General features: G+C 43.9%; 1 protein-coding gene across 8 annotated transcripts in view; it reads right to left on the reverse strand.

Moving 5' to 3' along the window:
- The window catches only part of meis2a (Meis homeobox 2a), an 81,242-nt gene that overhangs the window by 40,953 nt on the left and 26,518 nt on the right, over positions 1-13,771 (reverse strand). For 7 of the 8 annotated variants that reach the window (XM_036592672.1, XM_036592671.1, XM_036592670.1 and 4 more), the window contains exon 8: positions 7,159-7,304. In XM_036592672.1, coding sequence (XP_036448565.1) covers positions 7,159-7,304 — 146 coding nt within the window. The remainder of the gene's footprint in view (positions 1-7,158; positions 7,305-13,771) is intronic. The other variant, XM_036592666.1, reaches the window with a different exon arrangement.

Below are 13,771 nucleotides of genomic sequence, written 5' to 3' on the forward strand. Positions count from 1 at the left end.
AGAGAACATACACAGCTAGCCCCTAAAGTCTTCAGCCGGCTTTTTGCTTTTCCACACGAGCGTTTATCTCATGCTGCCCCCACGGCCCATTACATCACTCCAGTGTTTGGTGAAGTGGAGGGCCAGGTCTTTCTCAGAGCTTGTGGACCAGTGTTATTGCTGTGGATGGCTGACTGGGGGTTGGAGGTTTGGGGCCTCCTGCCGCTGAAGCGTGGGCTGCTGGAGGAGTCTCCAGTGAGGTCTGGAGTTTATAAATCTGACTGCACTGCTCTGCATGCTCTCTGCTCCGTTTGGCTTCTCTTCAGGTCGGAGGAGATGCAGTCACCTCTGCATTGCCGAGTGGCTCAGCTCCGATGCCTCTGTGGAACGCTTCACCAGCCAAGCACGGCCAACACAGCTGCCAATAGTGCATCCTAACATTGAGTTACTTTTTTAACCACAGTGGTTCTAAGTTATTCTTTGGTTGGCCAATGCTTTGGAGCCCCAGAGGCTTTAATCATCTCCAAGCAATACAGACTTGTTGTAGCCTTTTAATGAAAGCTCTTATTTCTTCTACTTAATTAAACAACAAGCAGTGAGGCATTAGAATTGGGCTAACAGTGGAGAACAGAAAGATAGAGAACGAACATCCAGCTGCAAATTAGACATACAATTATGCTTCCTTACGGAAAGAAAAAAAGCACAGATGAGAATGTGTACAGAAAAAGGAAATATTAAATAATTCTACAAATTACTATCCTATCAGTTACAGACTAGAGAACTGCTCCCTTTGCTTCTCATTCTCTAGTTAGTTTTAGCATGTTGGAGTGCCACAGCGGAACCAACCTTTAGAAGCGGAACTACGGCAGAGCAGGATTAGGAGTCAAAGTGAATAGATTTGATGGCTATTCCACTGTAATGCTGCTGTAACACTTGAGGCTGCTAGAGGCTTACGGCAGACGTACTGTACACAAGGCTTTGTCAGTCACTACTCTGTGACATACACATTCAGCCTGGAATTATTGTTAAGGCCTTTGACATGAAATGCAGAGGTTGATGTGGCTTCTCATATAATTATATAGCCCACAAGAAAAGGAGAGACACTTGATATGGACGTCTTAACTTTCAGCACTCTTTTCCCTTCCAGTGAAAAGGCCTCTCCTGTTATAAAGGCCAAACAGTAGACAGGACAACAGTAGACTTCTCAAGAACAATTGCTTTTCATAATTCTGGCTGGATGTGATGACTGTTCTTTGAGAGCCATGTTTTGATTGTCATGGTACTATAACTCATAAAAGAGAGTGTGTGTTTTATCAATGGGCCTAGTCTTAGCTCACCAGGTTTACAGCTCAGTGTGAGAATAAGGGAATTGGAAAACAGAAGGCAGACAGGGATGACTTGCGTCCTCGTTACAGGGCCGCCAAGCAGCCCATACATGAACACGCTCTCTGACAAAAGCCTAGGCCAGACCTGCCCCTTCAGTAATTACCCCATACTACAGCAACTTCAAAAACATACTCCAACCCCTGCTGACAATTAGTTTTGCTGCTCAAAACCCCCTCATAACCAACTCATAAACACATACACATACATAATTAGGTTCCCTCGTAGAGAGCTACAAACATAAACAACCACACAGACACATATGGCTTTGGCGTTGAACCAAACTGTTGCCTGGGTTTCCACGGGTGACTGGAGAGCTGACTTCTGGGCTGAGAGGCAAACGAGCACATGACAGATTAGTGTGTGGGCCTCCTTCGGCCCTGCACCCCTCTGACCCCGCTGCACCCTATCCCCCACCCCCCATCCCTACCTCACCCCATATCCAGCCTAAGACAAAACAAGCTCACAGGGGGCACATAATGAAATTGAGGCTCATGGAACAGAGGAGAGGGACATAGAATTAACAGATTTTGGAGAGAAGCAGGTTCAGATTGTCAGTGGAAGTCTGTGTGCGTGTGCCTAGTCTTTAAAACTGTTAGCAGATGTGCCCCAACAGTTTAATGGTAGAAGGGATGAAACAATACACGTGGATTAGGTGGACACAAACAGGCAAAGACAGTGCAGAGCCAATGTTTAGTCTAGTACTGAAGCTGCTCTAGTGTTTGTCATCTGGAACAAACATCCTTTGGCAGAAGTGGGCAGTCATGCACCCCTATTATTGGCTAAGCCTGTTTATTTGTTTATCTGTTAATTTTCAAAGGCCTTTTTAAAACATGTCTCCAAGGGAGTGACCTGGAGGTGACACTGGGTTACCATGGCAATTAATGTCCCTTAGGGGGCAGTGAATGCTGCTGTCCTGTCTCTTTTGAGGCTGATTGTGGATCAGCTAGCGCTGCTAGAGATGAAAATCAGGCATCTCCTCCCATCACGCTCTCAGATCACTGCCGCCACAGCTGCTGCTAAAGGCATCTTACATGTTTGGGTGAGCCTATTTTAATCAAAAAGCCACATCTAATTACAAACACTTCATGCTTTGTGAAATGCGTGCTAAGTGCTGTTCAATAATTCATTCTCGAACAGCCTTTCAGCACTGATGATCTGTGCCTGCTATGAACTGCCACATCATAAGATGTAAGTTACAGCCTGAAAATGAACCTTATAACACTAGCCCATATAAGGTCATGTTAATTTGTTATAAGGGTCTCCCATAGACCTTCAAAATGGTCATGGGATCTATCACTCCTTTTTCAGTGAGCCCAGGGGAGCAATACACCTGGCTTTGCAGCTTAGCAGCACTTCCTAAACAGGCTGGCCAGGAGGCAGCCTGGCATAGAACCTGAGAGGCTTGATCTCAGAGAGAGCGAGAGTGAGAGAGAGAGAGCATGCTACCTTTCCTCGATCTGACCAACTCCAGCCTCTTGTACAAATCCACTCAGCACTGGGCCTGGCCTGCTCAAAGGGCCTATTTATTTTCACTGGTGTTTGAAGGTTTACGTTAGTGAAAAGACAGGCCAGGCCTGGAGTGGTATCTTTGTATCTGAGTGCTTCCTGTTTTCATTGCTGGGCCGACCCTTGTCTTTGCAGGGGCGCGAGGACTGCTCGGGAGGAGGGAGGATGGGGGGGTACCAACAGGCTAATTCAGAAAATTCAGAGTAGTCCTCTAATATATACTAGGGACCCCCTGTGCCATCAGGGCACAAATTCTTTTCCTTTACTCCATCCTTTAATTATTGCTCTTTCTAGTACATTTTCTGTCCGTCTTACTTTTTTTCCCCTTTCTCTTCGTATATCATGTAGCACCTAGCAGAACCTAGAGGAACTCGTCCTGCTGAAAAGTTTACCTTTCTGATAACATAATCTCCCTGCAGTATGGGAGAGCTTATGGCAACAGGCTGGGATTTCCCTCTTCCTAATGGCACTGGAAGACATCCAGGAAAGCTAGAAGGAAAGAGAAACCGTCTTGGGGCCTACAGTGCCAGTTTCCTCCAGCTGATCTCTGCTCCAAACTGCCCTACACAGAGGCCCTAAAAAAGCCTACTCATGTGCTACTGCGTGTTATAAGGGTGCATTAGACACAATAACATCACATCACTTTGGTCTTGCATTCATCGCAGAGGATGCTGTGGGACCTTTCCTAAAGCCCAGGCATCTTTCCCATCCCTTGGGGAGCTGTTGGTGGGTGCCAATTGAAGCGGCCCTTTTACCCAGAGACAATGGTAATGGAGAAAGGCTCAGTGAGATTTCTCCCATGAAAGTGTGGGGTCAAAGTGTGCAGGGGAGGCTGGAGAGGGGAGGGCCATCGATTTTGTTATACTGAATCCAAAAGCCAACAATTGTTACTGTTGGCCTGTGTTGTTTTTCCGTGCAAGGGCGGAGGGGGGCTGTCCTTTTGAGCTTTTCAGAATAGGTGACAATGGCTGGATGTTGAGAACATATGTAGAGAGACCCCTGGAGCTCATGGAAGAGTAGCTCCATGCTGGCCCAAGCATTTGAGAAAATACAACCCCGCTCCTTTCATTCTGCCCTCTCTAATGAATGCCTGAATGCCAGAATGCCCCAATAGGCCATTCAGGGGCCAAAGTCCCCAAGAATTCTCTCTTGCACAAATGCATCCTGAAATGGGAAATACATTTGCTTAACAAATTAAAGTAAAAGAGTTGGATGTGTTAGTGTGTGGTATGTGTATGTGGTGTGTGTGTGTGTGTGTGTGTGTGTGTGTGTGACACAGTAAGGTATTGTATAGGGGTCTGCAGTTAGTAGTAGAGGATAATTCAATTAGGCCCCCTTTTTGCACAAAAAACTATAAAGGTGGGTTAAAAGGGACGGATTATTGCTTGTACAAGTCCAACCAGGGGTTTTCACAAAAGAGTCCAATAAAAGTAGAAGAAAACATGTAAAGAGCAGGAGAGCTACCAAAAGAAGGGGAAAATGGGGTCTTGAAAGCTGCACTTCCATGAATTAAAAAAAATCTACTCCTAGGCTTAATCTATCGGGCTTTATTCTTTCTCTCCCTTTCTTTCATTTCTTTCTCTCTCACTCTCTCTCTCTCTCTCACTCTCTCTCTCTCGCTCTCTCTCTCTCTCTCTTCTCTTTCATTGCTATTTTAAAACAATTCTAAAGAAAATTGGTGGAAAAGGCTGTACAGTTCTCTTCACCCTCCTCTTTTGCAGTGCAAGCGCTAGAACTGAGAGAAGCCTACAATAGGCATTCCTTGAGTCGCCAGGAAAGACGCCTAATGATCCCTCAATAAAGCAAGAAATTTCTGCTTGGTGTGAGCCAAGTAAATTAACCAGGAGGCGTGTGTGTAAAAAAAAAATACACTGTGGTAGGTGGCTCAGAGGAGGCCTCTAAATTCAAGATTTTTCTTCCCAGTCCTTAACCAACTTGAAGCTGAGAGGGAGTAAGGAAAAATATGAGAGAAAAGAAAATCCCTGTGATGTTGTCTCTCCCCAATACTTGTTCTCAAATGAGAAAAAAATGTTTTGCAGATTTGCTGAAATCTCCAGCAGAGGAGATGTAGCTGTGAACAGCTGTGAAGTCATTTTGATAATGATGGGAATAATAAGCACATGGCAAGGTTCAGGGCTCTGCTGTTGCAGCTTCAGTGCTTCTGAATAGAGAAAAGTGATTAAACCGCTCCTGATTATCCCTGACCAATATGTAATGGATTTACAGCCCTTTCAATTAGGCTGTATTTGCAGGGCCTCATTATTTGGGCTTTTGGTTAGATAATCAGGGCTGGGGCTGGGCTCCTGCGCAGGGGGTGATGCAGCCAGCACGGCCACCGAGGGCATCTGACCTTCTGAATCGTACACATTACAGGCTATAGGGCCTCTCTATCTCTCTTCACATTCACATACACACACATAAACTCAGCTTCTTGAGCTGCCCCATCTGTAGCCACGTGCTCAGGAACAGGGTCGCATGTAACCTGACCTGCTCTGTCCAGATCAATACAGCTTGAGCCTCTGATAATGTCCTGACATAAGAGAGGGCAACGGAACACGACTGTCTCTGGCCCCTCGCTAACCCCCACCAGCCTAGCCCCTCTCTGGCCTGCCCCTACCCAGCTTACTGTGACAACCCACACACTCCCAGGACTACCCATAGCATCTCAGAGGCCCTCCCTCCTCACACAACAATTCTGTGATGCGTCCTTTAAATATTTAATTTGATGGAAAGTAAGCATGATTGTTTGCTGCAGTGAGAGTATATGTTGTCTGAGGCAGAGAGAGCTGTTAAGAGGAGAGGAGAAAGCAAACACTGTTCCAGAAGCAATCAAAGTAGCCCCTCCTTACACCCCCCACCCCCAGTCTAGGGGAGCATTTCCAGCTACTGTATCCAGATTGATCTTTCTCCCAAATTAACACAGTAAAACAAGCAGAGCTTTTGCATCGTTAGAACAGAAGACACACTATTTGCTGTAAATACAAAAGGACATTAAATGTTAATAATATTCATGTCTCCTGTTTGATTAGATAGCAAAATGTGCTCAGTCCTGTTTGAGAAGTCTATTGTTCTTCATTCTTCATTGACAGAACAAGAATGAGTTTTTGCAGTTATTTTCAGCCACAGATCATAACGTAATAAGATACTGGAACAGAGCTGCAATTTGCTGCCATCAACAACTGGTTGTTGTTTTGTAACCCTATTTGAAAACACCGGCTACCAGTTTTTTTGTAAAGACTGCATGAGGAATACATCAACTGTTTGAAATTGTTTAAAATGTCTTGGAACAAAATCTTGTTATATGAGCTAACATTAAAGGACTTGTATTATGAAAAACCAAATTTTCCTGTTTCTTTTTTAAATAAAAGACTCCCCGGTCAAATATACTGTATAATATATAAACTAAGTTGCAAAACAAACCCCATATTGAATTAACTGCTTTTGTGATGACACAGAAAACAGCACTTTTACATACAGTATATTTGCCTATTCAGCCTACAGCAGCTTAGCTGTGCCTAGTTATGTTGAAGTTATGAGACTGAAGGTATGAGCCTGGAACGTATTTTAAACAAGGCCCAATATAGGGTAACCAATCAGAATACAGTTTTTTTTTACAAATATCAGTCACAGTAACAAAATAGCCTGTTTAATTCAAAGAGATAAAGAGAGTTTGGAAAGTGGTATTGTAAAATTGAAATAGGTTTTTGGCATATAGACCCACTTTTGGCACATAAACAAACTTTATACATGAACCTCAAGGGAAAATAATAAATACAGGAAAAATGTAGGATATGGGCCCTTCAAAAGTTAAGAATATTTTTTCCATCTCTTGAAAAGATACGATTTTGAAGATACAAGGTTTTGTTCAGATAGCGTCAAGCTACTGGAAGCCACTGTGTGTGGTTGTTGGTAGGTGAAGAGAGAGAGGAGGCAACCTGGAGAGTATTGAGCAAGCCCGGGTCACGTGTATTGGTGCTATTGTTTGAAGTCCATACTTGGCTGATTGTGTTGACTCTGATCATTTCAACAGGGTAACTGACACGTGTCCATCAAATGCCAATCTGATGTAGCATTCCTCTTGTGTGTCTGCAGTGCTGTTATTTTCTGTTAGTATGTGCTTAGCTGAGTGTGCAGATGCCTTTGTTTGAGCGTTTGCTTTAAGTTTGTATGTAAGTTAATGTTAGTATGTGTTCATGGAAGCGTGGATCATTACATTTAAAGAGAGCACACGTTTGTGCATGTATGTGTGTCTGGATGTCGAGAGAGAGTAAGCGAGAGAGCACTTACTGTGAGGTGCTGGAAGAGCCACGCTCGCATGATGTTGGTAGCCACCTTGGGGAAGATGCCGCGTTTTTTCTGCCGCCTTTTGTCTTTGTCTGGGTCGTCGTCATCACCTGTGCCAGGTGAGGCCACGCTGTTTTCTAAGCCGTCTCCTGGTCAAAACGAGAAATCTTTAGAAACTAATTACACATCAAAGCAATCTCCTACAGCCTCACACCCCATAGAGTAACTGTAAGCTAACCTCACTCATTAATCTGAGCTGGATCTGTGTTTTCATTTAAAAATAAAGATCCTCAACCCTCTATTGTAGTTCCTTAAAGGACCCATATCATCAAAAAACAAAATGTTCTTAGCTTTTCTGAAATAAAAAAGTTAGATGTAGTATGTAAACACTGTTTCAAAACATACAATTCACTCCTCGGTCCATACAGTCCACATATATGGAAACTAAGCTGCAAAAACAGACTTTAAATTAATTGGTTTTGTGATGTCATGAAATGTGTTTACATATAACTACCTATACAGTCTACAGCAGTTTAGCTATGCCCAATGACACAAAACTTATAAGTAGTGTTTCACTCTGGACTACTTTTTGAATGAGACATGACAGGCCAGCCAATCAAAACTGAGGTAATATACATACATCCTGTTTAATTCAAAAGGAGTTAGAAAATGTTAATGTAAAAATTAATTATGACTGTTTTTGATGCATAAACCCACACAAATACTATAAGCAGATCTAAGGGACAAAATAGAAGAAAAGAAAGAAGCATAAAAAGGAAAAGGGAAATGAGTGTACTGAAGGATGACTTTACCTAGTTATGGACCTGAGGTCATATCATTAACTCAATTAAAGTTGCATACTTGACATAATGTACAGCCCCTCAGGATTACTAAGGAGGGCAGGAGTGCCATAAATATAGATGAAGATGATAAAAGAACAACACGCAGATAAATACCCAAACACACCCACTGAACTGGAGTGTAGTTTCATGGGAGCACAGTACAGTAGTGGTAGAATAAGTAGGATGCTTCACCGTTGCACTCGGACACACATAATGGACTGCAGTCCATCTCACCCTCGGCCCCTCCCCCTCCTGCCCGCTCATTTGCATGACAGGGGCATGGCAGCTTCGTGCTGCATTAATGTCCGTCAGTGTTTGATTTGGGCAGGAAACATGCGCATATCAAGGCAGGCCGGCTTCCTTTAAACCCAAGTTCCAATCCCAAGCCCTCGCCTTTCTCTCTCCTCCTCTCTGCCATTAATTGTGCATTAGCAAAAATGATTTACTTTTAACAGTCATAGTTATTTTTTCTTGCCCCTGGGCGAAAATGCCTTGAAAGCCTTCCTTGAGGGCATCTAAATTATGTATCTGAAAAACTCCTCCACTAAGGCATAGCAGGACCCCGACATTCTGAAAATTCAGACTTGCATGTCTTCCTGTTTTTGGGGAGACATCAATCACGCGCACCTATACAAGCCATAATCTCGCATAAATATTTGAACTAATAACATTAAAAAAGGGGAAAGAAAAAGGATCCGACTGGTGGCGTAATCAAATGCAAAATACATGAAGAATACAAGGACAGAGCAGACGCCCCGTTCTCTGTTTCTCTTTTCATCCTTTTTTCTCTCTCTCTCTCTCTCCCTCTTTTTCCTCTTTGCCTCTCTCCCTCTCTCTCCAGTGCTGTTTTCTTTCTACATCATTAGTGCAAAGGCACACGAAAGAGGAAAACAGAGAAGTGGCAACTCTCTCTGCTCTCCGCCCAGAGTTAAAGAAGTCGGTGCTGCAGCCCCACACACGTGGGAATAGTGGACGGAGGCTGGCTAGCGCTGTAATTGTAGAATGGGCATTCATTAGCAGCAAATGCCATAAATCCCAGGCTAAGTAAAAGCCCTTGTTCAGGGAAGCCTAAAACAATAAACTGGAGCTGAGCTGTAGCCTCTGCCTGACCGTGTGTGGCTTCCTGAGAAATGTGACCCAGACGGCGTGCTAATTCTCCAGTTTGCTCTCCACTTCAATAATAATAACATCACCGGAGGAGGGGAGAAGTGTGTGTTGGTGTGTGAGGTCTGCGGGGGGGGTGAGGTACACATGTCGTTTTTGGGTCTCGGAGTACAAACTTGTGTTGTTGTGGTGGTGTCATAAGCTGCCCCTGCTGTTGGCCACTCTGGTGGACTCCAGACGTGGACAGGCTGAGTGGCCCTGGCCAAAAGGCTGGCAGATTAATTTTATTGGCGTTTCCATTTTCACTGCAATGCGATAGCCTCCCCCTCAACGGGGCCAGACCGACCCGTGCGTATTTACAGACTGACCTGTCACTTCATTACCCTCCAGCCCTGGCCGCTCCAGTAGGCTCAGCCTGCCTCCCCAGCAGGGTGAAATCAGACTCCCAGGCTTTCAGCTCCTCTCTATCTCACACACACACACGCTGAGAGCATGTGCTTTTACGCTGTACACGGTGAGTGGCCTGAATCTCAGCTATACACAATCACCATCGATACAACTATGAATGCTGTAAGTTTGTGTGCAAAAAAATAAAGGTGACAAACAGGTTTCTTTAGAAATGCCACAGAAGAACTACTTTTGGATCTTGAAAGAACTGTTCAATGGGTGTTTTTAAAGAGGAATTCCATAGATTTTTCAAAATGTCTGCATAATTTAGTTGTTGATCTATTAACAAAGTCATTTACAGTAATTTGATGTGAAATGGTGCATTGTAAACAATCTGACAGGCTCAGATTTCCTTTTAGAACAGTGTTGATAGGAATCGGGGTCGGAATGTCTATATGGCAAATATAGCCATTTTATTTACTAAAAAAAAAAAACACCTACTTGTCACCTACATGTTTTTATTTATAATATAGAAAATCGTAAGCCAGTAGCAAATCTGTCAGCTGAAAGTTATTTGGGGACTGTTTTGACTTACAGTGCAACCTATGTACCTCTCTGCCATGAACAAATTAAAAAAGAATCACTAAAAATCTTACTTTACTTCAAAACTATCATTAAACAATGTTTTGGGCATTAGGCAGCACATTTGTCACCATTTCATGTAACAACTTTCTGTGAGGTAGCTTTTAGTGGCATTAAACACTTCAGACATCTGGTTCCCATCACCACCACTGTGAACAATTTAAGTTTCTCTAAAATAGAGCATTTTACCTCAACAACAGCAATGATGCTAACCAGGGATTGCAATGTCTACCACGCAAATATAGCCATTTTATATATGATCCAAAACAACCACTGAATCTACACCTCTTCTGAGTGTTTACATGTAATGTTGATGATGGAAAAATAGTAGTAAATCTAAAAGCAAAAGGTTTTCTTTTGACATACAGTGCACTTTAAGTACCTCTCTGTCATCAACAAATTAAAAAAATATACATATTATTCCAAAACTTTACCTTAAAACTTCTGTAAAACAGTGTCTCAGGGTTGAGACAGTGCATTTGTAACCATTTCACGCAACAGCTTTCTGTGAGGAAGGTTTTAGAGGCACTAAATGCTTCAGACGTCTGGTTCCTATCACCATCATTGTGAACAATTCTGACTCTGTAAGTTTCTCCAGAACGGAGCATTTCACAACAAACTTCTCTGACTGACTTTGTTTACACCTTAACAATTTATTTATTCAGAAAATTTGAAATATCTTTGGAATGACCCTTTAAAGAACTGTTTTCGCAAATGAGAACCTTAAAGAACCTCCATATAATGTAAGGGTTCTACACCAATTAAAGGTTTTCCTAAAGCCATGCATCCAAGCCAAGACCCATTTAGGAACCTTTATTTTTAAGAGTGTACACAGTGAAATGAGTACACAGATGGCAGGGTAAGACATGAAGGCAGGCCAAAGTGGTGGAAATCAATGAAAAAAAAATGATGCAACTCTAGTAGTGTGGAAGCAGAGAGAGAGAGAGAGAGAGAGAGAGAGAGAGAGAGAGAGAGAGAGAAATGGAAGACAAGAAAGAAAGAAAGAAAGAAAGAAAGAAGGGGAAAACTTGCACACCCTCATTACATCTAAAGGCGAGCTGGTGATTTACATCCGCCCCCACTCCTTTCTTATGAGCCAGAGAAGGAGCGCTGCAGGGCAAATTGTCCCAAACGCTAATGGCTTCTGACTGTTCCCTGGCAACTCTGGCATTTTAACCTGTGTGGATGTGCACTCCGCTAAAAAAAAGAGAGAGAGAAAGGGAGAGGGAGAAGGAGAAAGTGGAAAAAAAGGAAAGGGGAAGCGTCCCATCATCTGCCTGTGTGACACAGATGGGGGATGGCTATTAGGAGGCAGGCGAAAGGCCTCGGGGAGGAGAGGTGCTGGAGTGTAGCCTGAGGCACTTTTGGAAAAGCAGCGCCCTTGGAGGATGAAAAAAGGCAGGACCTATCGCTTTCTTTCTTTATTCCCTCCTTTCTCGTCCTCACTCCATCCCTTTGCAAAAAAAAAGTGCCCCCAACGTAAACACGCATGCTTCTGTATGCATGAACAGTGAGGGCAGTAGACTGAATGATGCTGACCTTAGATTACTAATACTAGTGAGAATAACCAAGACAAGTCCGATAATAGCTATATGAATAAGTAAGTGAACTCTGTTCAAATAGTCTCACATCACCAAAGGCTGATTATTAAACATGCATCCCCACATTTCCCTGTGTGCTAATACTTTCTGCTCAGTGCTCATTAAAAGTCCAGGATGTCAGTAAATATAACATTAACAGAAATTTTGGAGAATTTTGAGGTGATGTGCTGTCTGCCTGAGGACATACAGGCAAGGGATGTACACTGTGTGTCCTGGAAGGTGAGAGGAGTGTGTATCCTACAGGCTCTGTTTGCCTGCAGGATGCTACAAATAAGACCTGCGGATATGAGTGTGTTTTCTCCATGGCTAGGGGGCACTGCGCACTTGTGCTCAGGGATCATGCTAAGGGCACTGCACTGGGAGTGTCAAACTGCGCAGATCTAGAACATTCTAAACTCCCTTCATAAAGTCACGCAATGCCCTGGGTGGCATCATGCAAAGAAGTCAAATGAATTTGCTTTGAAATGCAAAGGGGAAAGCCATGTAAGGTCCATAAGTTGCTTTTCAAATTTTCAAAAGTGATGAAACTGCATTTGGTGTCAGGCAAAGTCAAAATAATTTATTTGTTCACATTGTGATCAGAGATTCACTTTCTGAAGAAAGACAGGTCTACACACACCACCTGAATACTGAAAAATAATCCTCATGACATAACAAAAGTCTTATAGTTTCAGAGGATAATTAGTTTAGAACCTTCTTTACCTTTAATAAGGACATAGTGTCACTGTTACAAAGCACTGCTCTTATGAAGCATCAAATCTGTTTGACTGCTAATGGTGCCCCCTTGTGGAGATTTATCAGCCTGCTAAATGTGAATGAGCGAGTGAGTTAAGTTACAAGCCCGGTCCATGAGCTGTTTTGCATCTAAAAGATTCTTCACACTTGCAACTCCCGTTAAGAGACATGGTTCCTTAACGACCAATCCTTTTTTAGGGAACCAAATTGCTTCTTCCATGGCATTACTGATTTGGTGCCTTCATTTTTAAGAGTGTACCAGTATCTATACACATGTAGTCCTGCCCTTAGAGGCCTAGCTTTGTCTTGGTGGAGTGACTTAGCAGAGGATTTGCGTTTCGGTTGGCTTTGGGGTTTGTTTCAGGGTAATGGAGCATGAATGTGGAGGCAGTGCCTTCCAGAGGCTGTGCTTAAAGTGACTAATTGCAGCATGCCCCCCCCACTGGCTGCTCAAGCATGTTCACCGAGACTCTACCATTTGAGCAGAAAAGCAGGGGGTACTGCACTGTGCTGCAGCCTCAGTGTTTAAAGAGAGCAGAGGGATGCAGTGTGGGGTGCAGTGACCCTGGCCACAGTGCTCACCCTCAAAAGGAGAGAGAACAACACAGGCCCCGTCCCATCCTCCTTACCTTGGCCTGCAGCACTGCCCTTACAGCCCCCCGCCCCCTCCTTTCTCCTTCAGGGCTCCCTCACAGAGAAAAGCAGAAGAAGAAAAAAGAAGGATTTTAAGCTTCTTTTTCCCTCCTTTTCTCCTCAACTTTTCAGCCGGCATAAGCAGCGTTTAGCACATTCAAGGGCTCAAATGGCTGCCAATGTGGGCTGGGGCAGGGGCTTCTCCCTCTTTTGTCTGCTGCTCCCCCCTCTTTTTTTTATTTACTCAGGATTCACGCAGGCACCCAGACCACATGTTCCTGACACAGAGCACTTCCATTCACACTCCGGCAGGCCTCATCACACAGGCACACACACACGCCAGCCCAGTGCACACACTCACAAAATACACAACGCATGTACTCATTTCCACGGCTCCGTCTGCTTTTGAGTTTAGCACTCTCCAAAGGCTCACTCCACTTTAGTTCAGGCCACAGTTCGACCCTTGCTCAGGTGAGGAGGTACGGAGAGCAGCATCGCCCACAGGGACTGCTGTTTTATGGCAATTATTTCCTGAGCACTGCTTAAAAAAGCAGCAGCCCGCACGCTGGCCCGTAAAACAACAGCTTGGTAAACACTGCGCTCCGCTAACAAATTGGGAGTGCGACAGCGAGAGTCATTAGCGGCTGTGTGAAAGCTGTCGCTGCTCTAACA

This window comes from Colossoma macropomum, unplaced genomic scaffold (genome assembly GCF_904425465.1).
Source record: "Colossoma macropomum unplaced genomic scaffold, Colossoma_macropomum, whole genome shotgun sequence".
Classification (NCBI taxonomy): domain Eukaryota; kingdom Metazoa; phylum Chordata; class Actinopteri; order Characiformes; family Serrasalmidae; genus Colossoma; species Colossoma macropomum.